This window comes from Rhinolophus sinicus, chromosome 14, assembly GCF_057876585.1.
Source record: "Rhinolophus sinicus isolate RSI-liver-muscle chromosome 14, RSI-T2T, whole genome shotgun sequence".
Lineage (NCBI taxonomy): Eukaryota > Metazoa > Chordata > Mammalia > Chiroptera > Rhinolophidae > Rhinolophus > Rhinolophus sinicus.
In genome coordinates this window covers 24,984,635-25,008,504 of record NC_142514.1, presented here as the reverse complement: position 1 = coordinate 25,008,504, position 23,870 = coordinate 24,984,635, and the positions used below count along the sequence as shown (strand labels likewise).

The following is a 23,870-nucleotide window of genomic DNA, read 5'->3' as shown; positions in this document are numbered from 1 at the left end:
TCACTCTTCCCCTGTACGTCCATCTCCCTTAGCCTAGGTCACCATTTGCAGGAAGCCTTCCGGGTCTACTCATTTATGGGCCACAACCCCTGTGCTGCCCTTTCCCCGCAATGAAAACCCGATGCCCTCCTTCTCAGCGGCCGGGTCTGCGTCCCCATAGACGGTAGCCCTTGAGGGCAGGGGGGCGTGAGGATGACTGGGGGACGAGATGCCCCAGTCTGGGATGTGGGGGGTTGTGGGGTTGTGGGGGTGTCTCAGAGTGGGTCCTGGGGAGGGAGGCCGACGTCCAGGCTGGGCCGGGCGCGCGCGGGCCGGGCGGGGCGCGGGCTTTGGCCGGGGCTGTGGAAAGAGGAGGGTGGAGGCCCCGCCCCGCCGCGCCCCTCCCGCCGCCCCTGCCACCCCCCCGCCCGCCCACTCCGGCAACCGCGAGGGCGGCCGGCAGAGCGACGCAGAGACCCGCAGGCGCGGACCCCGACGAAGTGCCCGAGCCGCCGAAGCCCCCTCCGCGGAGCCCGCGCGCCCCGGGCGGCCCTCGAGGGCTGGGAGCGGAGCCAGGCGACTGGCCTGCAGGTAAAGGCGGAGAGACTGGCGCGGCTGCAGGGTCTTGTGGGGTACTCTGAGGGCAGGACCGGCCCAGGCATCCCCTAAAACTGTCCCGGACAGCTGGGCCAGGGCCTCCTCCGACTCAGGGTGGGGCAGGGAAGGGGACCCCGGCCAGGGGTCGGCAGTAGGATGGGGGAGCCCATCCCGTTCCCTGCCCCTGATCACCCCCAACACCCGCCAGAGCTGCCCAGGCTGAAGCCTAGATCAAGCCCCCTCCTCCCTCTCCCAGAATAGGGGCTCCATCATCAGACAGTCCCCCGTGGACTCCCTGACGATGTCACTTTGCCTCCTGGAGTGTCCCTTCCCACCTGTGAAATGGGAATGACAAAGCTTCCTTTGCAAGGTGATGGAGGAGAGAGGAAGGAGTGGGGGGACTTAGAGACCCCTCTAGCCCCAGGCAGGGAAGCCCTTCAGCTCTCTCCCTCCCCTCCCTCTCCCTTTGCCAAGGCTGGTTTGCTGGCCACCTTCCAGTTTCTTCGTTTTTCTGCTTCTGCCCCGACATCCCTCCTATTCTAGGTGTCCTGGCAGCACCCCCAAACTGGAGACTGAGGTTCTGTGGAATGTCCCCGCCAGAGGCTCAGCACCTCCCCCCAGATCAGGACTGAGACTTGCAGGGGTAAGGGGACTGTTGCCTGGCCCACAGGGACTGGGGGCTGAGGGCCCCAAAACAGCTTCCTCAGTGTATCTGTCTTGGGGCTGGAGACACAGTAACCCCAGGAGTACCTGGGGCAGAGAAACACTGTTCAGCCGGAGGAGCCCAGGAATTGCGAGCCCGGTAAAGGCAGGCCCTCTGAGTTTGCTTGTTGTGTGTATGTGTGTTGCTGTGTGCAAGCCCCTCAGTGTGTGCACTTGTGGGGGTGAGGGTGACAGCGACGGCTGCCAGTATGTTCTTAATGTGTGTGTCAGTAAGTGTGTGAGACCCTCAGTGTGTGTGAGAACGTGCTAGGTTCCTGACACAGAAATGCCACTGACCTCCCTCAGGGGACCCTGGCCACCCACACATCCTTCCACCTGCCTGCCTTAGTGTCTCAAGCCTGTGGCTTGTCTGGTGGCCCTCGGAGTGCCCTTAGCGAAGGTAGCTTCCCAGGAGCTGCCATGAGCATTTGGAAAGTCTGGGGGCCGTGGGATTGAGATGGGGAGGGGCAGGCAGCCTGGGATCCCTTTCTGGGGACTGGCCCTCACTGCTCTGAGCAGATGGGGCCCCTCAGGGAGCCCATTTTAGAGCCCCGGGGAGGAAGTGAGGGTCTGAGAAGGCACTGTGGGGGGTTGGAGGGTCCTATGAGGGCATAGATGCCCCCAGTGGCCTCCTGCTGGGCTGGTGAACACCCATAGACCCTTGGACACATAATCACCCCCAAACACTAATGAGGACACACCACAGGCATACTCACACTGTTACACTCCCTCCCACTGACAGTCACACACAATCACACACATGAACGTGTTCTATTGAAACACACACCACCACATGCTGAAACAATGACAGGTCATGTGCACACACGTGCACACATCCGAACTCCTATACACACATGACAGGCCCCATATGGCCCAGCCAGACATTTCAGACAGGAAAACACTCACACTCATACTCACACTCAGACACACTCACCAGGGCCTCTCTCTCCAGTTTCACTTTGTCCATCACAGTGAAAATGAATGTTTCCACTCTTTGGCTCAGATGGAGGGGAAAGAAAAAATGGAAGGGAATGTGTCTGCTAGCAAGAGAGAGGCGGAAAGATATCAAATGGCTGTCAGCCCGAGGACCTTCCGTTACCACCCCTGCCTCAGGTCTGAGCCAGACCACAGGTCTGCCCTGCTGCCCCCAGTCCAGCCCCCCAGTGGCAGGCATGGAGCGCCCCTTGTAGAAAAGTGGGCCTCAGATGAACTGGTCCCATTTATGGCCCGAGGCACTTGCAGAGTAGGGGTGGAAGAACCAGAGAGGCACAGCGACCTCTCACATGGGGCGCAGCTGTGTCTCAGGGTGCCTGAAGAGGTGCACCATGCAGGCCAAAGGGTGTGAGGGGGGGCAGTCAGGGGAGGCAGCATCTGGCTAGGGCGTTCAAGGAGAAATGAGAACTTTGACAGGTGCAGGTGGCAGAAAGGGTGACGGGGAGGATTATTCCAGTCAGAGGGAATAGCACGTGCAAAGGTGTGGAGGTGGGAAGCTGCAGAGTTCTCTCATGGGACAGTGAATCTGGCTCACGCAGTGCGGGAGTGAGTGGGAAGGACTGACAACTACTTTGAGGTCAGATTTCCAAGGGCCTTGTCCAGAGAAAGGGTATGAGCTGCAGAGTGATGCAATGTGGCTATCACTCTGGTTTTTCTGGGGGTCAAGGACAAAGGGGGATCTTATAGGCAAGAGATGACTGAGGAGGCTGGACAGAGTTTGAGGAGAAAGGTGCTGGGAGCTGAGGTAAGTGGTTGCCATGGGGATGAGAGGAAGAAATAGATGGAGAAGAGTAAGAGGAGAGATTTGACAGGCCTCAGTGACTGATTTGTTGGGGGGTGAGGAGAGGGAAGGCCAGGAGCTTTGCACTAGGTGTCTGTGGCCTGTCCCTAGAAGAGGCAGGTGAAGGGGAGATATGGGTTTGGGCCCTGGGGTCCAGTGTGCTGAGATGGCATGGGTCTGGAGGTTGAGTGTGGCCATGAGTTGGGGGTAGTGTGTGGGAGGCCTGGGGTATGTACAGAAGCCCAAGTGGGTATATGAGGCTACATGTTACACATGAGTGCCCAGACACCAGCCAGGGAGGTCACTCCCAGGTAGGGAATCCCAGACCTACTCTGTTTTGTGGGCATTTACAAGATGGTGGGGTGTGGACAGCAGCTCGTGGGTGAAAGCAGTGCATGCAGTGAAGGAAAGAGCGGGCCTTGGGAGTCAGGCCTGGGTTACTTTGCATGTAACCCTGGTAAGGGATTTCCCATCTCTGTGACTCAGCTTCCCCATCTATCAAATGGGAATGCTAATACTTGTCTCCAGGGTTGTCTTTGCCTGCAGAGAAGTAAGAAGTGATCCCAGGATACCTGGAACTTTCATCCTGACTTCTGATCGGTGTCTGTTACACCCCTCTGATTAGATTCTAGAAAGGGACTGGGGAGGACCTGGCCCTGCTTCCATTCAGATTCTTGGGAAGCTTTGAGTTGGGAGGTGACTATCCCCATGCAACCTGGGATAGGCTGGTTCCTGGCTCTTAGCGGGCAGAAGAAGGGGGTGCAGAGGGTTAGTGGGGGAGCCATGCTGGTGTGGGTGGGCGATGGAGACTCAGAGAGGGACTTGCCTGAGGTCACTCAGTAGCCAGGGGCAGGATTGAGACCCGAGGCCATGACCCTGGGCTCAGGGTCCCTTCCTCCCAGAGGCTGTCCCCTGAGTAGGGCCCCATCAGGGACCTGGGGTGGAGGGAACCTTGTCACCTGAAGTTCTCTAATTTCAAATCTTCTTTCTGTCCCCTTGGGGGAGGGGAACAATAAGAGCTTCTTGGGCACCTATTTTATGCCAGGTCTTATGTTAACACATCTCATTTAATCCGTGCAACAGTGCTGTAAGGCAGGGATTAGTGGCCCATTTAAGAGAGGGAAGTGGAGGCTCTGCGAGGTCAAGTGTCACCTTGCTGAGTGCCAAGCCGGGGTTCATTCCCAGGTCTGTGAGCAGGCACAGCTCATGTGCTTCCCACTGACCCCCCCGGGCCACTGCCCTCTCCAGGGCTTGGTTTGATGGGGGAAAGGAACGGATACTGAAGTGTTGAGCATGTGCAGTGTGCCAGGCATTTTCATAGCACAACGTGCTTTTTGGGGGGTGAGGAACATGGGGGAATAGCAGGCATGAGAAAGCCAGGCCCAGAGAGAGCCCAGAACAGTGAGGATGGTGTTTTCTAGTGTCTAAGAATGCTCTGTGGCCCTATGAGGGAGGGCAGCCTCTGGGAGGAAGGGGTCCTGGTCTCTTGTCTCAATTCTGCCATTGGCTGCTGTGTGACCTCAGGTGAGTTCACCTGTGGTTCTCTATAATCCCATCTGTAAAATGGGCCAGTAATGCCCTGGCTCTCCTTAGAGCAAGGTAGACTGTGAAGTGGAGGGGTCATTTCTCCTCCTGAAAGGTCCCAGGAGGCCGACTCTTTGGTATCTACACCCTATCCAACATCCACAGCCCTCACTACCCAGAAGTTTTCTGCCTTGCTTCCTTCCCTCCCACTGTGGCGGCTGCTGGCCGCCATGCAGCTCTGCGTGGGCCCTCCAGGACATGCTCCCTCTGACAGGCGACCATGGCTCAGCTCATGGCGAACATTCTTTTCATAGTTCCTGGAGCACAGCAAATCCAACTGCTTAGCCAGGAATGCAGAGTCCCCTCCTGCAGCAGCAGCAGGGGCTTGGGTGAGAGAGCCCCTGGGGGTCAGGCAGGAGGGGCTGAGGGGGTGTGGAGGACCCCCATTCCCACCCCCAGACACACTTTGCCTCAGCTCCTGGGAGCCGTGAGGCTGTCATCATCTCTGGACTCACAGCTTTGGTCTAAACTCTGGGGCCGTCCACCACTGGCTGGCTAGCTGGGCGAACTTGGGCAAGGGACTGCTCTCTGAGCCTCAGTTTCTTCACTTGTAAAATAGGTTTTATAAGCTAACATCACAGGGCTTTTAGGGGGTTGTCATGGTAATGATGATTCTAATAATATAATAGTGAACATTTATTAAATGTTCCTCTCTGCCAAGCACTGCTTGACGTCTGCTACATGAAGTTAACTTGTTCAATCCTCACAAACGCTTTATGAATTGTTCCCATTTTACTGACGAAGAAGCTGAGGCACTGACGAGTAAGGTCATGTGAATAGAATGCTTGAAGCTGGACTTTTAATCCATCCTGATTTTTTAAGCAAGACTCAGCCCAGGGTCTGTTCGTGGTAGGGACTCAGAAAGTGGGGACGTTTTCCATGAGCCCGTCTCTGGGAGAGGCTGACTATCTGCCTCTCATCTGGTCATCAGCACCTCAGTTTGGGAAGTTGGGATGAGGAAGTGGCCTAGGGTGCTGGCCAGCCTCCTTCAGAGCCCTGCAGCTGTTAGAAGCTGGTGGGGGGTGGGGGGTACATACGGTTCCACCCACATCTGGCCTGGGATTTAGCTGGCGGCGGGCTCTGTGCAAGGAGGAGATGTCGCCAGGGGAGGGGCTCCAGGAGGAGATTAGGAAAGGCAGCTGGGGTGGAGGTTAAGAACAGAGTCCCATTGAATTTGACACAGGCACTGCCCTGGCACACCCACCAGCCCCAGCTTCCTATTTTGTAGGAGCGAGGGAGATTTAGTCAACCGGAGTGGGCCCTTGAGGCCCCTGATAGGAGCTGCCCACTCTCTGTCCAGGCTTTGCCGGTCCATGTTGCCATCTGGGTTGTGGCAGCACAAGTGGGGGTGGAGGAGAAGTAGGGAGAAAGACCTGTAGCTGGGTCTCCAGGAAGCCCAAGGGTACGCGGTTTGGCCATTTTGGCGGGCTGGGAAAGCTCCAAAGTTCAGATCTGGCCCCTGTGCTTCTAGCCCTGTGACCTTGGAGAATGGACATCACCTCTCTGGGCTTCAGTGCTCCCCGTCAGAAAAACAGGACAGCAATTCCTGCCGTACATGGTTATGGGAGAGTTTGGTCAAATAATGCCCTGTTTGCCCCTAGTGCTATGTCTGGTGCATAAAATGTACTTGGGATTTAGAGACCATTATTATTAAGGGCTAACATGGGTGGCGGGGATGGAGAGCCAGCTTTAGGCTGGGCCTGGGTCTCTCATCCTGATATTCAAGGCATTTCTCCAGCTGACCAGCCCTTCTCATCTCAGATCACCTGTATGGTGGAGAGGTTAAGAGCCCAAGCTTTGGAGCCAACAGCCTAAGTTCAAAAGCAGGCTCCACCACTCATGAGCTGTGTGACATTGGGCCAGTTACTTAACCTCTCAATCCCTTGGTTTCCCATCTGTAAAAAGGGAAGACAAAGTACCTACTTTACTGGATTGTTGTGAGGATTAAATGAGATAATCCATGCAAAGAGCTCGGAACAATGTGTGGCACCTAGTAGATGCACAATAAATGTTATGTTTAGTTAGTTCATTTGTTTGTTTATTTTTTATGTCCATCCCTGGCCTTCACACCTCCTTACCCTCACTCATGCTATTGCCTGGACTGATGGCCTTTCCCCATCACCACCCAGTTAAATCCATGTTCATCCTTCAAAACTCAGATCCAATAGAACTCACTTCCCCTCCCCAAGCCTTGTGGTGGGGGTGGGGGCTGGGCTCAGAGAGGCTGGGGTTGAATTGGGTATTTTCCACCCAGTCTCCATCAGCCAGGCTGGCCCCTCAGAGAGTAGCCTCATGTCCCACCCCTGGGGTCATGGTGTTCAGAGTGGGGGGATGGAGGCAGGGCTCAGCTGAGTTGGAAAGAAGGCCTAGGAGCCGCTGGCTTCGGCATCTGGCTGCTTGTTCAGTGAAAGACAGGGCTGGGATGTCAGAGTTTCCATGGGAGTGGGCAGAGGCGAGCAAGCAGCTGGGGGAGAGAGTGACGCGGCCAGTAGGCCTCCCTGCCAGGTGGGCTGGCTGGATGTCCCCTCCCCATCGACCTAAGAGTCACGCTTGGACTTGGACTATAGCCCCAGTTCCCCTGTGAGTTGGACTAGGGCTTATGACAGCCTGGCATCATGGTTGATTGAGGCAGAAGTAGTGACCTTGTCATTCAGGGCTCTGACCACATCACCTCCCCACTCAACAACCTTCCATGGCTCCCCATTGCCTTCCAGAGAAACGTAAGCATGGCCGACATTCAAGGCTCCTTACTAGGTTGCCCGGCTTTCTCAGCTCCTGCTTGTCCTCTCAACCCCACAGCACTTCTGGATCTCCCCTGAATTTGCCAAGCAGCTTCCTACTGCTAGAAATTTCTTTTCTTAACTTTGTCTGCCTTTCAGTCTCCCATTCACCCTTCAGGATCCACCTCCATGCAGCCTTCTGGGGAAACTCAAAGGGGAGGCAATGCTCCCTTCTCTGTGTTCCCACAGCCCAGAGATTTTTGCCAATTGTATGGTGGCTACTTGTTTGATGCCTCCAGCTAATTCAGGGCAGGGCAGGGCCTGGGGCTGGACCACTTTTGCGTCTCAAGGCCCAGCTTAGGGTCCCCCACACAGTAGGAGCTTCCCCAGGCAGGAACTCTAGCCTATAGTGGGGGCCACCCCAGCCCAGGGCCTGATATATAGTGGGGACTTCTTTCGTATGTACCCTGGCACACAGAACGGGCTTCCTCAGCCTGGGCCCTAGAACAGAAGGAACTCCATGAACTCAGGGCCAGGCACCCTGTGGACATGCCTAAGTGTGCATGCAATGAATGTAGGGAGTCACATCGTGGCTTCCTGAGAAGAGAGGTTGAGGTTAAGGCCGATGTTCCAGCAGGCACTCTTGGTAAGAAGCCTGTGGCAGGCACTGGGGTGGCTGGAAGTTAGGGAAGGAGGCTTCCTGGGCTCCTGGCGTCTTCCTCATTGTTTCTCTCTTTCATTCTCAGGCTTTGCCTCTGCTGGGACCTTCAGAGGCCCCTCTCACTTAAAAGGTAAGATAGATCTGGGGGCATGGTTCTTTGACATCCCGAGCTGGATGAGCCCATTGCTGGCTGCTATCTAACCTTGCCCCTTCCTGCTGCAGCGGAAGGCCCTCCCAGGTCCAGGATGTCCAGCAGGCAGCCCCTCTTGCAGGTGACCTCAGATCCCTGCGGCCTGGGCTTTAAAATCCCGGCCCAAGTCGGAAGCAGCTTTTTCTCATTTGTGAACTATTTCGCCCTGGCTCCTTGGCGTGGGTTCATGTTTGCTTGGCCTGCCCTGGTGCAGTGGCCTGGCTGTGCTCCTGCCGGGCCCCTTCCCTGCCCAGCCCAGCCCCTCCTGCCGCCTGCTGCTGCCGCCACCGCGCGGGGAAGCCACGAAGGCCCAGGAATCTTGGCAGGCGTGGGGAGGCAGCGGGCGGCGGGTGGCGCTCTGGAAAAGGCTGCAAATGTGAACCAGAAGGCGAGGGATTGGCAGCGAGGAGGCCCCGCCTGGCCTGGCCTGAGGCCTGGGGGTGCCTGGGTCTGGGGGGACCCTTCAATGTCCAGTCCTGGTCAGAAGCTCAAGGCCTTTGCTGGGAAGTGAGAATGATGGCACCAGCTGAGGCCTGAACCCCAGGTGGGAAAGGGCCAGTCTCCTGGCACCTGCCTGAGGATACATTGTTATCCTGGGTGCTGCCCACTGCTGGACCTCATCTGGGTCATCTGCCCCCTGCCTGGCTATTCCTGCCTCCCTGGACACTTAGTTGCCCCACGATGCTCCTCCCCAGTGGAGTAATAGGGTGTCTAGTCTCAAAGATGGGCAGAGACTGGGGGCCTGGGAGGTGGATCCAGTTGCCTGCAGGGAGGAGGTTCAGCCCCAGCTCCCTCCAGCCCAGAGCCGAGGACTCTGGAAGAGCCACAAAGAAAAAGGGGTTCTATGAGAGGCCACCCTGTGAGCTTGGCTGGAGGTGGAGATGGGTGGTCAGAGGCCTGGAGCTGGAACTCTTGGGCTGCAGACTGTATTGAGCACCTACTGTGTGCCAAGCCCTAGTCAGGGATGAGTGAGGGTGGGGTGAGAGTTGCCTAGGAGGAAGAAGTGTTCTGCCTGAGGGAGACTGGGAAGGCTGCATGGAAGAGGAGGCATTTGAGCTGGGTCTTCAATGAGGAACAACATGTTTGCCTGGAGGAGAGAGATAGAAAGGGCAATCAGGCAGAGGAGATTATGCAGGTGGAGGCAGGCAGGTGGGTACAGGGAAACATTGAGAAGTTTGGGGAGTCTGGATATCAGGGTGCTGGGGCTCAGGGGTGCAGTGGGCTCCTCTCACCCCCTAAATGAGGGTGTTTTCTCCAAGGATGAGTCCATGGCCCTCATCCAGGTGCAGCAACCCTGTCAGTGAAGCCCTATTTTTATCTCCAGCCTATGTGTCTCTCTCAAGTTCCAAACCACAGGTTCTCTGCCTCTTGAACACCCCTCCAGAAGCAGCCTTGCCCTGATGTTTGCTCTGCTCTCAGTTTGGTATATTCCACCATCACCTGCCCCTCAGGGCCCGTTGAACTCTGACCTGTCCTTCAAGCCTCCTTCCAGTGCTGCTTCCCAAATTGAGGTCCCGCAGGGTCTGGGAGCCTAACCTGCAAGGGTGAGGGTGTGGAGAGTCTTGGGGTCGGGGCAGCATGACGGTCAGGGCCAGCACGATGGTCTTGCCATCTGCTTGGATGATGAGGCGGCCCCCAGGCAGCCGTGCTCCAGCCTGCCACCCCCTCACCCCCCAACTCCCAGATTCCAGGCGGCTCTTTGGCTTTGGAGCAATCTTCACACCTGCACATTTCAGTGAGGGAGTCAGAGTCTCGTATTGACCCTGTAGGACAGAGAACTCAGCTCAAGGGCACTGGACCCCACAAGACCCCACGCAGACCTTGTGGGGCTGCTCAGGGATTGTTCAGTGGGGTCAGACACAGACCTGAAGTTAGCATGTGTGTCAAGGGCCTGAATGCTGATCTTCTGGAGGGTTCCATCAAGTGATCAACAGCTAGAGGTTTACAGAACCTGGAACTCAGACAGGGATCTTGGTACAGGATATAGGAGAGGACAGAGAAAGGTACATAGGGTCAGAGAGACGCACAGACACATGGGATAGTGACAGAGACAGGAGGAGAGACACACCAAGAGATGCCTGCGATACACAAGCAGGTGAGGACCTGGATTTAGTGGCACAGAGACGCAAAGGAAGGGACACAGATGGGCGTGGCACACAACCATGTGGCTCCCACAAGGAGCTGATCTCCAGCCTCCCCCGTACACAGTTTAGACAGTGTGCCAACCCCAGTCATGACTCAGGGCTTCGTGGGGCTCGCCATCAATCTCTCCACCCTCGCTACCCACCCATCTTCATTGGTCCGCATTCTGCCGAGTCTAATGTATGCATCCTCCTCCAGGAAACCACATGAGAATAACATGGAGTGTATCATATTGGTACTAGGGAGCCACTGGAGAATCCAGAGGAGGGGAGGGTCATGGGCAGAGCTGTGCCAAAGTGTGGTCCACAGACAGGCAGCAGCAGCCTCACCTGGAGCTTGTTAGAGACGCAGATGTTGGGCCCTACACCACACGTGCTGAGTCAGGATCCCTGCAGAGGCTTAAGAACCTGCGTTTTAAAACACTACCTGATACACAGTGAGGTTTGAGAAGCATTATTGCAGTATTTATAGGAGGTATTGAGGATAATAGAAGCTGAGAGTGAGGGATGGGAGAGAGGCTATTATGATAATCCAGGCGAGGATTTAGCAATTTAATTTAACAGACCTTTACTGAGTGGCTGGGATATGTCAGGCTCTGGGTTCTGTGTTGGGAGAGTACAAGGTCTATATTAAGGCAAAGACTATGGGGAAGGAACAGAAGTGAGAAAAGTAGAGGAGTCTGAGTCCACACGATTGGATTGTGGGTTTGAGGTAAAGGAACGGGGCTGTCATGTACAGTTGTGCAGGTTGGCTACTGTACAATGGCACCCAAGAAAGGCAGTGAGTAGGGCCTGAGTTAGCTGTAAGGGGGGGGTGTTGCCTTTTCAAATTGTGCTGAGGCATTTCATAGACGAGAGAAATTCTTTACTGCCCTGTAAGGGAGGAAGGGTCAGAAGTGATGTCCAGATTTCTGGCCTGGGGCCCTAGGAATGGGAGAAAAGCAAGCAATGGGGGAGAAGGTAATGACAGCACTTTGAGTGGAGGTATATGAGGGCAAGCGAGGAGAAAACGCCCAGCTCATAATTGAACACAAGTGTTTGGGGCTCAGGAGAGAGGTAGTAGCTGGAGGCAGATGTGGGAGTCCTTGGTGATGGGTTGGTGAGAGCGGAAAACCGCAGGAGAAACATCCAGAAAGAAGCGATGAGGCCTGAGCCAGTGACTTGGGGCAAGCCTGGGTCTGCAGAGTGGGCAGAAGAAGGGAGCAGAGAGGAATCGGAGGAGGAGCCTTTCTAGGGAGGAAGGGTCACAGGGCGAACTAGTGCTAGAGAGAAGGCAATGAGAGGATGGGGAGTGAACAGCGAGTGGGGGGAGGCTTGGCTGAGAAGGACTGGAGAGAGAAGGCTGGCTGGAAGTGGGCTTAGGCCTGTGTGGACATGGGATGGCTGGGATGGAGACTGGGTGGGTGGGGGAGGCATCCACACACAGTGAGATGCCCCTGAGGAAGTCTGGGCCTTGAGTAGGAGACCCCCTTCATCTGAAACTCAGGAAAGGAGGACAGGAGAGGGCTCCCCAGTTTCCACAAGCTGGGAGAGAGGTGTGGGGGGGTAGAGGCTCAGGAACCCTGGAGAATCTGGAGCTGCCCGGCTGGGCAGCTGGGGGTGGGCGTCATACCCAGTGGTAAGGAGGGTAGCTCCTCTGCTCCCCTCCAAGCTCCATCTTAGTTCTGAGCAGGCTGTGGGACCCCCTGGTCAGTTTCATCTCAAGAGCAGTCAGTGGAAAGGCCTAGGAGGCCAGAAAATTGACTTTAGGAAACTTTCACGAGGTCCTGGCCTTTGGCAGCAAGTCACCTGAGTTTTTTAAGGGCGGATGTTACTTTGCAGCAGGAGGAATTGAGGTTGGCCAGAGGGGACAACTTCCAGGCCATCAGGGTGGCAAAGCAGGGAAGCACACCCCAGGGAACTGATGGCTCAGAGCATCTCAGGTAATCCTTTCACAGATGAGGACACGGAGGTTCAGAGAGGTTAATTCATTTGCCCAAGATCACCCAGCTGGTAAGTAGCGGTGCAGGAATGGGAGTCCAGGTGCTGCTGGGACCTAGGGGGGCCTTAAGGGGTCCCATGATAGGGAGGGCTCAGCAAGAAATGCTGCTCACCTGTTGAGATGACAGAGACAGGGCTGGAGAGAGAGAGAAACAGAGACAGAGAGAGAAATGAGTCAGGGCCAGAGACCAAGGGAGAGAGTAGAGAGTGAGGCTGGGAGAGTGGGGAGACAGGAGGCACCCGGGGAGCAAGCGGGGCAGCCGATCCCGCAGAAATGTCTCCACAACAGGAAGCGTCTCATAACATACCTGTGGTTTGGCCAGGCCCTGGGGCTGCCTGAGCACTCCCCACCGCTCCCTCAGCTACCGCCACCCGTCTGGGGTGGGGGGCTTGGAGCCGACGGAGCCTGCGCAAGGCCGTGATCCATCTACCCACCCTGGAGGGGGGCTGCCAGGGCCACACCACCCACACTCCTGCAGGGTCCATTGGGTGCCCCCTCCCTCAGGCCCCCCTTTTTATCTGGACCTCTGATAGCTCATCTGGGAAATGGGACGGGGAGTGGGCAGGTCTTTAAATTCCACAGGATCACCTGGGCCCCCTCTGCTGGTCACCCCTGGGACAGGACCCTTTGAGAGGGACTGGTGGGGAGGGGTCACTGTTAACTGATGCCCCTTCCCCTCCCAAAGCCATGATGGGAGGGGGTCTGCAATCATGCCACTTCTTCCTGCTGGGGCCCATCCCCCCCACCCTTCTTTGGTCTGAAAGACCCCCAGAGCACTACCTACTCCCAGCCAGCCTCTTTTGCTGCCCTGGGAAGAGGCCCAGGCTGCCACAAAACGCTGACTTGGACAAAATGCTGTTTTACGGGGATTTGTTGAAAAGGGGGGAAATCCCCGTTAAGGACTTGCAGCTGTCCAAACACCGCGTCCACCCTGCTGCCGCCACCGCTCAATCCCCTGAATCAGCGTCTCCTTGTGCACCCCAGCTTGTGCCCCTGCCAACCCAGCCCCTTCCCAGCTGCCCTGGCTCCTGCCTTCCTTCCTAAGAGGTCACCCAGAGAGGGTGATGGCTCGCCCAAGGTCACACAGCAGAGCTGGGCTTGAGCCTTAGAGTCCTGCCCGGACCTCGGGGAGAACAAGGAGTAAGGGAATGAATCCTTCTTCCCTTTGTACCTCTGTTTCCTGGGCAGGCAGTTCTTAGCTGAAATTCTTTGATTGAGGCCATGTGGATGAGCCCACCTCCTTCCCTTTGGCCTGGGGAGGAAGCTGTCAGGGTGGAGTGACGTGTTTCTGTGCTAAGTCTGAGGAAAGGGCTGAGTGACTTATTGGCGTGATCTTGAAATGTGACGGTGAATTGAGCTCATCAGACATTTATTGAGCATTACTGTTTACCAGCCAAGTCCTGTGCTGGGCACGGAGTGGGGGGGAATGTGGCGGGTAGAGAGAGTAGAAGAGCCAAAAAGAGAAATAAGCTGAGATGGGGACGTGCAAGCGTCAGTGGAGCCCAGGAGGCATCCAAGAGGCTTCCCCAAGCCCAGGAATAAGTAAGAGGTAGGCAGTGGGGAGGCAGCTAAGGGAACCGAATGAGCAAAGGACAGAGCCTCAGGGAGCCTTGGGGTGTGTGTGGGGGAGAGTGACAGTGAGAAGGAGGCAGGGGGGCTCAGAGGGGCCCAGGCACCCTTGACTCTGATGGCGGCTGGGTTTGGAGAGCAGTGTGTCCCCCCTGGGCTGCTGCGTTGTACCATTCTAGGGCATCATTTGTCTTTATAGTCCCTGGAACAGGCTCCGAACACCCCTTCTCTCGGCCATGCACTCACTTCCACCGCCCACTCCCCGCCTCCACCAGTCCGGCACATGCCAGCCTCACCTCTAAAAGCTGGAGTAATCTTTCCCCCCTCAAACCCACAGGCGGCTTGGAGCTGTAAGACTTTTTCTCGGTTTGCTTCTCCCTCTCAGTCTGGCTTTTGCTCTCTGGCTGTTCTCTCCCCCCGCCCCCACTCCCACTCCCCACGGCAGGATGTCACAGTGGTTAAGAGCTCAGGTTCCTAACAGCCTTCTGTTCAAATTCTGGCTCCCGCTCCAGCCAGTGGGCAGGCACATGACTGTACTTCTCCCAGCCTCAGGCTCCTTCCTCTTGAACAGGAGGAATCACAACAGCTCCTCTCTCCCGGGGACCTGGTGGGAATTAAATCATTGAACATAAAGCACCTGGGTGGGTGCCTGATGGGCGGTCTGTGTGCTCAGCAGGTGTGAGCTGTCATTCTCCCGCAGACAGTCCACACTCCAGGGGAAGCACCTGCTCTGGGGTCCAGCAGCCGACCTGTCCCACCTCAGAGGAGGGAACATGGTGCAGGAAGTGCTGGGATGTGGCAAGTTCAGGGAACCACCGGGTGTGGGGCAGGGAGACCTGCATTACCGAGGAGGAATGAAAGCTGGGGAGCTCACTGGGGGGCCCTGCCCTAGTTCCTGACTAGACCTGGGGCTCTTCCATTGGCATCCTGCCTGCCTGTGTTCCCAGCTGAGCCCAAGGCTGCCTTTCCCCTTCAGCACCCCCACCCTGAGGGAGGCCTTGACTTAGGTCCCCAGAGCCAGGGTTGTCCTCAGTCCTCCTGTGGTGGTGCCATGGCCTTGGCATCTGGCCAGTCAGTCCAGAATGGCTCTCCCCTCCCCGTGCTTCCTGCTGCATCCTCTACCTCCTCCACCTGCTCCCCTGCACCCTGCCACGCAGCAGGCGGAATACTGAGGCCACATGCATGTGTGAACATGGCCCCCCAGCTCAGGTGGCCAGTGCAGGGGGGCCCTTGTCCTGCCCAGGGAGGGGGGGATGGTGTGGTGGTTAGGGGCTCGGGCTCAAGGGTCAGGCTGCCTGGGTTTATGTTCTGACCGCACCCTGGTTTCCTCGTCTCTAAAATAGAGCTAACAGACTTCCCAGGGCTGAATGACGATAGGACGTGAAATGTTCGGGCAGTGCCTGGCCAGAGCCTCCATCAGCAGGACCCGCGGACCAGGCCTGTCAGGTGCCGCCTCGTGAGTCTTGGCACCAATCATGTGACATTTAGAGCAGGAGGCCTGTGCTGAGGGCAGGCTCTGGATGCGGCCTCAGCTCTCACACTTCCCGGTCATGTGTCCTGGGCAAGAGCCTTCAGTCTAAGCTTCCATTTCAACGTCTATAAAATGAGGAAAATAAATGCATGAGCCTCGGCGGGGTCATTGAGAGCGTTCTGTGAAATGAAGCCTGCGAGGCCCTGAGTTTGTGCCTGGCACAGGGGGAACCCCATAAGTGGTAGGCATTACTATTAGGCTGAGGCTCAGGGAGGTTGAGTGACCTGCCCAAGGCTGTAGAACAAGTTGATGGCAGAGTTGGGATTTGAACGCCAGAGCTGCGTTGGCAGCTTCTCCGACCTGCTCCAGAGCCCTGCATCCATTCTTGCCGAACTGCATGATACTGAGTTTAGGGGACCATCGAACTGCAGCTCCAGATTCAGCCCAGCACCGGAGAGGGCTCTGCTCCCCATGTGCTTCCCCTGTGTGCACAACCCTCCCCGAAACCCGTCTGGAGGCCAGGCACAGGGGTCGAGAGACCTGTGGATGGGGTGAGGTGGGTGGGGTGAGGAGAGCCCAGAGCAGAAATCTGAGGGCAAGTGGGACTTGGTTGTATAAAATGCCAAACAATCCCCCATTAAAATATTGATAGTGTTCGCTGTGAGGCAGACACAATAGCGCTAATCATCACAGCAGCCCCGAGAAGCAGGTTGTTAGCCCAATTTAAAGAAAAAAAGGTTTTTTTTGGGGGGCGGGCATGTATTACTTTATTTTATTTATTTATTTTTTAATTAAAGTTTATTGAGGTGACTGTCAATTGTTAGTAAAGTTACATAGAGTTCAGGTGTACAATTCTGTATTACATCATCTATATATCTCATTGTGTGTTCACCACCCAGAATCAGTTCTCTTTTCATCACCATGTATTTGAAAAAAAAATCTTTATTGAGATATGGTTTACATATTATACAATTGGCCCGTTTAAAGTGTACAATTCAATGGTTTTTTAAAATGTATTGATAGAGTTGTGCAATGATCACAATCAATTTTAGAATATTTTTCATCACCCCTAATTGAAACCCTGTTCCTCTTAGCAGTCACTCTCCATTGCCCCCTCCCCCCAGCCCTAGGCAAACACTAATCTACTTTCTGTCTCTATGAAGTGTCCTCTTCTGGACAATTCATATTAATGGAATCATATAATATGATTTTGTGACTGGCTTCTTTACTTACATGAATAATGTTCTTTTGTTTTTTTAATTTAATTTAAAAAATTTTTTTGGGGGGAACATTTGGGAACAGTGTGTTTCTCCAGGGCCCATCAGCTCCAAGTTGTTGTCCTTCAATCTAGTTGTGGAGGGCGCAGCTCACTGGCCCATGTGGGAATTGAACCAGCAACCCTGTTGTTCAGAGCTCATGCTCTAACCAACTGAGCCAATTAGCCGCCCCACATGAATAATATTTTGAAGATTCACCTGTAGTGTAGCATTTACCAGTACTTGATTTCTTTTCATGGCTGCATAATATTCCACTGTATGGATGTACCACTCTTTACCCATTCGTCAGTTGATGCACATCTGTGTTATTTCTACTTTATGGCTGTTATGAATAATGCTGCTGTGAACATTCACGTACTCTATTTTGTGTGGACATGTTATCCCATTTCATAGATAAGGAAACATTCACAGAGTGGAAACCTCTTGCCCGAGTTTCCCCAGCTGGTGAGTGGAGGACTCAGGCTGGCTGGCCCAATCTAGAGCCTGTGCTTCTCCCCACCCAGGTCTTGTTCTTACAGCTGAGCTACATGCTGTGACAGGGATAGGTTGGGACAAAAAGGAGTGAGGGGTTAATTTTATGGAGGAAGGGATGACAGCTTCCCTCGGCCTTGAAGGGTGAGTAGAAGAGGGGAAGAACATTGCAGGCAGAGAACCAGCAGGTGTAAAGGCCCAGAGGTGTGAGGCTGCCTGGTGTATGGGAGCCATAAGGGGTTCTGCAATACTGGGGCAGAGGTCTGGGGGAGGGGAGAGGCAGAGAAAGGCATGGTAGGTGACAGGGCTGGAGATACAGGCATCAGTTTAAAATGCCTTGATATCCTATTTTATTCAGGAAACTAAGCTGTAAGTATACTTTTTAAATTAAGTATCTATCAGTGAGAGTAGGTTTATTTCAAAACTTTCTAGCCAATGAGTTGTTTTCATGTGTCTCATGGAAAGAGTGCCACATTGCATCATTCCCGTAAAATACTGTCATTTTCATTTCAATTATTGTAACCCAGGAAAACAGATATTTCCTAGGTGATTTTTGAATTTCTCACTTAAAGGACATGTATACATTGGTATCGCTGTCTGTCATAGGGATGATATGGATATATGTGTTGCTACCTATTTAAGAATAAGTCCATCCTGTGTTGTTATGAGGCCATGATTTCCCACTCACCTCCCCAGTGTACTGCGTCAGTGGTAGAGAGTAGTTCCATTGTTCCGTTTGTAGATCTTTGGGAACTTCATTAGGATGTGGTTCTATTCGGGTCCTTTCAGCCTTTATGTTTTGGATTTTTAGTTGGGTGCAGTTGATGTGGTAGAGTCAATTTCTTTTGCACACAGGAAGCTTTATAAAATTTTATTCATAAACCCCCTATTTTCAGGAGCTGTTTTGCTTATGAGAAGAATACTGTTGAAATAAAACATTATTTTCCCAGAAACTGAAGCTTTGTATATTGATCAAGGTGATTCTGCAAGTTTACAGTTTAAATGTTAGAATATGTAACATTTCTACAATGTTTTCTCTTATGTGTTCAGTAGGAAATCATGGCTCATCAGTAAAAATTAAAATTCCCGTCTTGGGGGTGGGGGAAAGGCTTGGACGCCATGCTAGGCCCATGGACCTGATCCTGAAGGCAGAGGGGAGCCCCAGAAGGGCACCAACATAATGTAAAGTCAGACAGATCTGAGGTTCATCCCAGTTCTGCTTCCAAGAGACCTGTGCTTTAATTTTGTCATCTGGAAAGTGGGATGACAAGAGTAACACCTTGTTAAGGTGCTGGGGGAATCGGTGAGTTCCTGTCTCTAGGGGGCTTAGCCCAGTGCCTGGCAGAGCGCCAGCCCAGCAAATAGTAGTGGGTGTTACCATCAAAGGGTGTTGAGCAGGGGCTGCCAAGGGCTCTGGGAGGGTGTCTGGCTACAGAGTGACTGTCTGCGGGAGCCAGTTGTTCAGGCGAGGGGGCCAAGAGACGGCACTGGGGATGGAGAACCATGGACAGGGTTGGGAGAGGTGTAGGTAGTAACTTCTGCGGACTCGGAGGCTTTGGGAATTGCTTGTGAATCATATCTAACTTCTGATCTTTTTGTGAGTCCCTGGACCCAGGGGCTGGCTTGAAAGCCCCTCTTGGTTCCTCCCTGCAGCACGCCCGCGGACGCCATGCGGAGGGCTCTGACGCCCCTGTCTGTGCCGCCTCTTCTGCTGCTGCTGTTGCTGGGGTGCGGGCCGCGGGCGGCCACCTGCGGCGGGGCCGGCGGGGCAGCGGGCTACGCGCCGGTGAAGTACGTGCAACCCATGCACAAAGGACCCGTGGGGCCGCCCTTCCGCGAGGGCAAGGGCCAGTACCTGGGTGAGCACCCCCTGCCCCCAGCGCCGCGGACGCCTCCTGAGCCCCAGCTCCCTACTTTCCGACCTCCACCGGCTCCTCTGAGGCCCTCAGGTCACAGGCCCTCAATCACCACCAAAGATCTTCCCATCTCCGCTTTCTTCCTGATGCTGGTCCAGAGCCTGCCACCCCCGGGGTCCGGAAGAGGGTCCAGCTGGCTGGCAGCGGAGGCCTTTAGTGGGGCAGGGGACGGCTAGGAAGGTCTGAGGGGAAGTTGTGGGGCGGGCTGTCCTGGCTCTACGGAGGGCTGCTGGCGCCACCTGGCGGCCATTCTACCTGAGGTCTTGCAGGGATGAGAGGCACCCCAAGCTCTTGGGCATGGCCCAGGCTTGGCTAGGTTCAATGCTAGGAGCCCTGGGTGAGGACATCCTGAAGCCCCCAAGATGGCCACTGGACCACTTTGAACTCCATCTTCCACGAGAGCCGGGAGGGGAATAGCGGGGTGTAGTCTTCATGAATAGATATAAGAAGAGCGTTATCTTCTTGCCATGCACTCCATGCTGGTGTGGGGAGTGGGTAGATGTGTCCTTTGTGCCCACTGTCCGTGCCCTGACTGTCCCTTCTCTTTCTATTTCTCTCAGAAATGCCTCTACCACTGCTGCCGATGGATCTGAAAGGAGAGCCCGGACCCCCTGGGAAACCTGGACCGCGGGGGCCCCCTGGCCCTCCTGGCTTCCCAGGAAAACCAGGCACTGGAAAGCCAGGGCTACATGGGCAGCCTGGCCCTGCCGGCCCCCCTGGCTTCTCCCGGATGGGCAAGGCTGGTCCCCCAGGGCTCCCGGGCAAGGCTGGACCACCAGGGCAGCCGGGGCTTCGTGGGGAGCCAGGGATACGAGGGGACCAGGGCCTCCGGGGCCCTCCAGGGCCCCCTGGCCTCCCTGGGCCCTCAGGAATTGCTGTCCCTGGGAAACCAGGCCCACAGGGGGTGCCAGGGCCCCCAGGATTTGGGGGGGAGCCAGGGCCTCAGGGGGTGCCTGGGCCACCGGGTGATCGAGGCCTCAAGGGGGATAATGGGGTGGGCCAGCCAGGGCTGCCTGGGGCCCCAGGGCAGGGAGGTGCCCCGGGACCCCCTGGCCTCCCTGGTCCAGCTGGCTTGGGCAAACCAGGTTTGGATGGGCTTCCTGGGGCCCCTGGAGATAAGGGTGAGTCTGGGCCTCCCGGAGTGCCAGGACCCAGGGGGGAGCCAGGGGCATTGGGCCCAAAAGGGCCCCCTGGGGTGGATGGTGTAGGTATCCCAGGGTCTGCAGGGGTGCCAGGACTACAGGGCCCAGCAGGGGCCAAAGGGGAACCAGGGGCCCGGGGCCCCCCTGGCCTCATAGGCCCCACTGGCTATGGGATGCCAGGACTTCCAGGCCCCAAGGGGGACAGGGGCCCAGCTGGGATCCCAGGGCTCTTGGGGGACAGAGGCGAGCCAGGTGAAGATGGGGAGCCAGGGGAGCAGGGCCCACAGGGCCTTGGGGGCCCCCCTGGACTTCCAGGGTCTGCAGGGCTCCCTGGAAGACGTGGGTCTCCTGGGCCTAAGGGGGAGGTAGGGCCTGGGGGACCCCCAGGAGTGCCTGGCATTCGAGGTGACCAGGGGCCTAGTGGCCTGGCTGGGAAGCCTGGGCTCCCAGGAGAGAGGGGTCTTCCAGGGGCCCATGGACCCCCTGGACCGGCTGGGCCCAAGGGTGAGCAGGGTTTCACGGGCCGCCCTGGGGGACCAGGGGTGGCAGGAGCTCTGGGACAGAAGGGTGACTTGGGGCTCCCTGGGCAGCCTGGCCTGAGGGGGCCCTCAGGAATCCCTGGACTGCAGGGCCCAGCCGGCCCTATTGGGCCTCAAGGTTTGCCAGGCCTGAAGGGTGAACCAGGTCTGCCAGGGCCCCCTGGAGAGGGGAAAGTGGGGGAACCCGGTGTGGCTGGGCCTACAGGGCCTCCTGGGATCCCTGGTTCCCCAGGACTCACCGGCCCTCCTGGGCCTCCGGGGCCTCCTGGCCCCCCTGGTGCCCCTGGGGCCTTCGATGAGACTGGCATCGCCGGCCTGCACCTGCCCAATGGCGGCGTGGAGGGTGCTGTACTGGGCAAGGGCGGCAAGCCGCAGTTTGGGCTGGGCGAGCTATCTGCTCACGCCACACCTGCCTTCACCGCCGTGCTCACCTCGCCTTTCCCCGCCTCCGGCATGCCTGTGAAATTTGACCGGACTCTCTACAATGGCCACAGCGGCTACAACCCTGCCACCGGCATCTTCACCTGCCCTGTGGGTGGGGTCTACTACTTTGCTTACCACGTGCATGTCAAGGGCACCAATGTGTGGGTGGCCCTGTATAAGAACAACGTGCCAGCCACCTACACCTACGATGAGTACAAGAAAGGCTACCTGGACCAGGCGTCTGGCGGGGCCGTGCTCCAGCTGCGGCCCAATGACCAGGTCTGGGTGCAGATGCCCTCGGACCAGGCCAACGGCCTCTACTCCACTGAGTACATCCACTCCTCCTTTTCAGGGTTCTTGCTCTGCCCTACATAACCCGTGGGGCCTTTCTGCCCTGGCCTCTTCCTCTTTAGTGGTAGAGAGACCTTCTCAGTTATGAAGAACCTGCATTTAAAGAAAAAACCAAAGGCTGAACAGAAGCGGCCATGGTCTTGTCCTTGGCCCGAGGAGACTGACTTGGTTTCTCCCTCCATGCAGGCTGAGGTTGTTTCCGGAAGAGGCTGGCTTAAGTTCCTCTCCCCCAAGTGTCTGTGCGGTATTGGGGTTGTGCCCCCATTCCTGCCCTGCCTGGCCTGCAGGCAGGGCCCCAGGACACTCGGCCCAGCTGTCGGAAACCCCTGCCCTCTTGTGAATCCTGGGCTCTACTGGGTGGTGAAAGACGCTGTTTCTCCATGAGTCAGAGCTGAAAGGGGACTGAGCACACCCATCCATTCCCCTGGGGGAACATATTCCCAAGCCCTGCCCTTTCTCCTGGCTCCCAGATGGCACCTGCTCAAGGAATGGGGCATAGCTTCCTTCCATTTTTGGCTGGGGCTTTTCCAGCTCCCTTGGGACCGCCAGCATATGATGGTGGGTCCCCTGAAGAGTTCATTTCCCTCCAGGGGAAAGGGAGAGGAGGGGGACCATTGAGGTGGCCAGTGTGGACACCCTGCCCAGACAGCAGCCCCAGGGGCAATGCTGTGGCATCAGGCCTGTCCATGGCAGGTACAGGTGTATGGCCCCTTCTGCAAGCTCCCTCTTCATGGTTCCAGCCACAGCCATGGGGAACGGTGGTTTGTGAGGGATAGGGGCATGGAGCGGGGGCAAGATGACAGGTCTTCACATACATCTTCGTCTCCCAGGCTGCCCCCAACCAGCTCTGACTCTGTTTAGCATGAGGGCAGCCGCCCAGGAACGCATGAGACAGAGTCAATTACCAGTGAACAGGAGTATTTCTCCCTTTCTCTCCTTTCACCTGCGGGGAGGGCTGATTTTCTCCTACAAAATTGTAAGGGATCCTTGCCTCCCCCAACCCAAGTATCCCCAAGGCAGAGCCTCTTGTTGGCCCTCAGAACAAGGTGCACACAAGCTCGGGGATGAATGCTCTGCCTGCTTTTCCTTAATAAGAAACATATGGTGGGTATGTGTATCTACTAGAGGGGTTAATCCGGGGGAGGGGGGGCGGGGGACGGGGCTTCCTTTCCTCCCAACTCTGGTTCCAATTTCCTGTTCTAAGCAGGATTAGGGCCCAGGAGGCTAAGGCTCTGGGAAAAAGGGTGCCAACAGGCCCCTTTGGAATGAGTTGGCTCTGGATGTTTCTGCAATTTTCCCCAGAGCTCCCCTGCAGGAAAACAGGCAGGGTCCTCCTCCCATCCTCTCAGCCCCTGGTTCAAGCTGAATGGATAAAGCTGAAATTAATGCTGGGGGTGGGGATGAACACTCTTACTCATGCAAGAATAGCCACTCTCCAGGGGTGGGGCCTCTCCTTCGGCCCTCCCCAAGCCAGCCCACCTCCCTGGATCAAGTGTGAGCCTGGGTCAGTCAATGTGACCTGGTTGCGCTGCTCCAATTCTGGCCCTGCCAGACCGTCCATGTTGAAAATGGAGGGTGAGGCTGACTTCTGACTGGCTGAGCTGCAGTCCCCTCAGGCCCCTCCGTCAGTCCTCCTCCCCACCAACTTCTCCCAACAAAGCAGACCCTTTCACTGCTCATGTTAACTTTCAAAAGGAGAAAAAAAAACTCAAATCTGCCCAAGTGACACTGTAAGAACAGGTCTAGGCTGGGGTTCACGGTGGATTTCCTACTCCCCAACAACCAAGATAGCTAAGGAGTCTCAAACCATACTTGGTGGGCTCTTTGCTTAGCCTCCTTCCTGGGTCAAAGCCACCACCGTCTGACCTGTTGGGGAGGGGTTCTAATGGGCAGAAATTCATCAGCTCCCAATGGGAACCCAGGAGACCAAGGAGGATATGGGGGAGCCAAAAAAAAAAAAAAAAAGCTAATTCACAGAACTGAGCTTCTGCTAAACGTCACTCCTGAAGCCTTTGGGAGGGGTGGTTGGTGCTTCTGAAATGTTTATGGGATTTTAGTTCCAAGTGTCCACTTAACTGACTAGCTTTGATAAATGATGTCAGGTTTTAACAATGAAAACTACATTACTTTGTGCATTTTTATATTCCGATTCATTTTTTTTTTTTTTAAAGATTAAGGTTTAAATGTTTTCCATTAGTAATTTCATCTCTAACCTGGTATAAGAAGCTTAGTTCTCTACATACCTGTTACGTGCCCTGTGTCACAGAAGATTCGGGAAAAATGCACTTGGGAATCAAAGAAAACTGGACTTCTTTTTGAAAAGAAAAACAACAGCGTTGACTGTACTGACAGCTTCAATAAAACCTGTTGTGTAAAACAGCA

At 55.7% G+C, this 23,870-nt stretch overlaps 1 protein-coding gene across 4 annotated transcripts; it reads left to right on the top strand.

The window, feature by feature from the left end:
• The first annotated feature begins 409 nt into the window (after nt 1–409).
• Nucleotides 410–23,870, top strand: COL8A2 (collagen type VIII alpha 2 chain). 4 transcript variants are annotated; one of them, XM_019726524.3, is made up of 5 exons: nt 434–570; nt 1,120–1,219; nt 8,103–8,147; nt 18,771–18,976; nt 19,594–23,870. In XM_019726524.3, the coding sequence occupies exons 4-5, from the start codon at nt 18,787–18,789 to the stop codon at nt 21,510–21,512; spliced, it is 2,109 nt and encodes a 702-aa protein (XP_019582083.3). In that variant the 5' UTR covers nt 434–570; nt 1,120–1,219; nt 8,103–8,147; nt 18,771–18,786; the 3' UTR covers nt 21,513–23,870. The 4 variants fall into 4 exon arrangements, with proteins under 4 accessions (XP_019582084.3, XP_019582083.3, XP_074190494.2 ...); XM_019726525.3 differs by lacking the exon at nt 1,120–1,219 and having other exon boundaries at nt 410–570; XM_074334393.2 differs by lacking the exon at nt 8,103–8,147.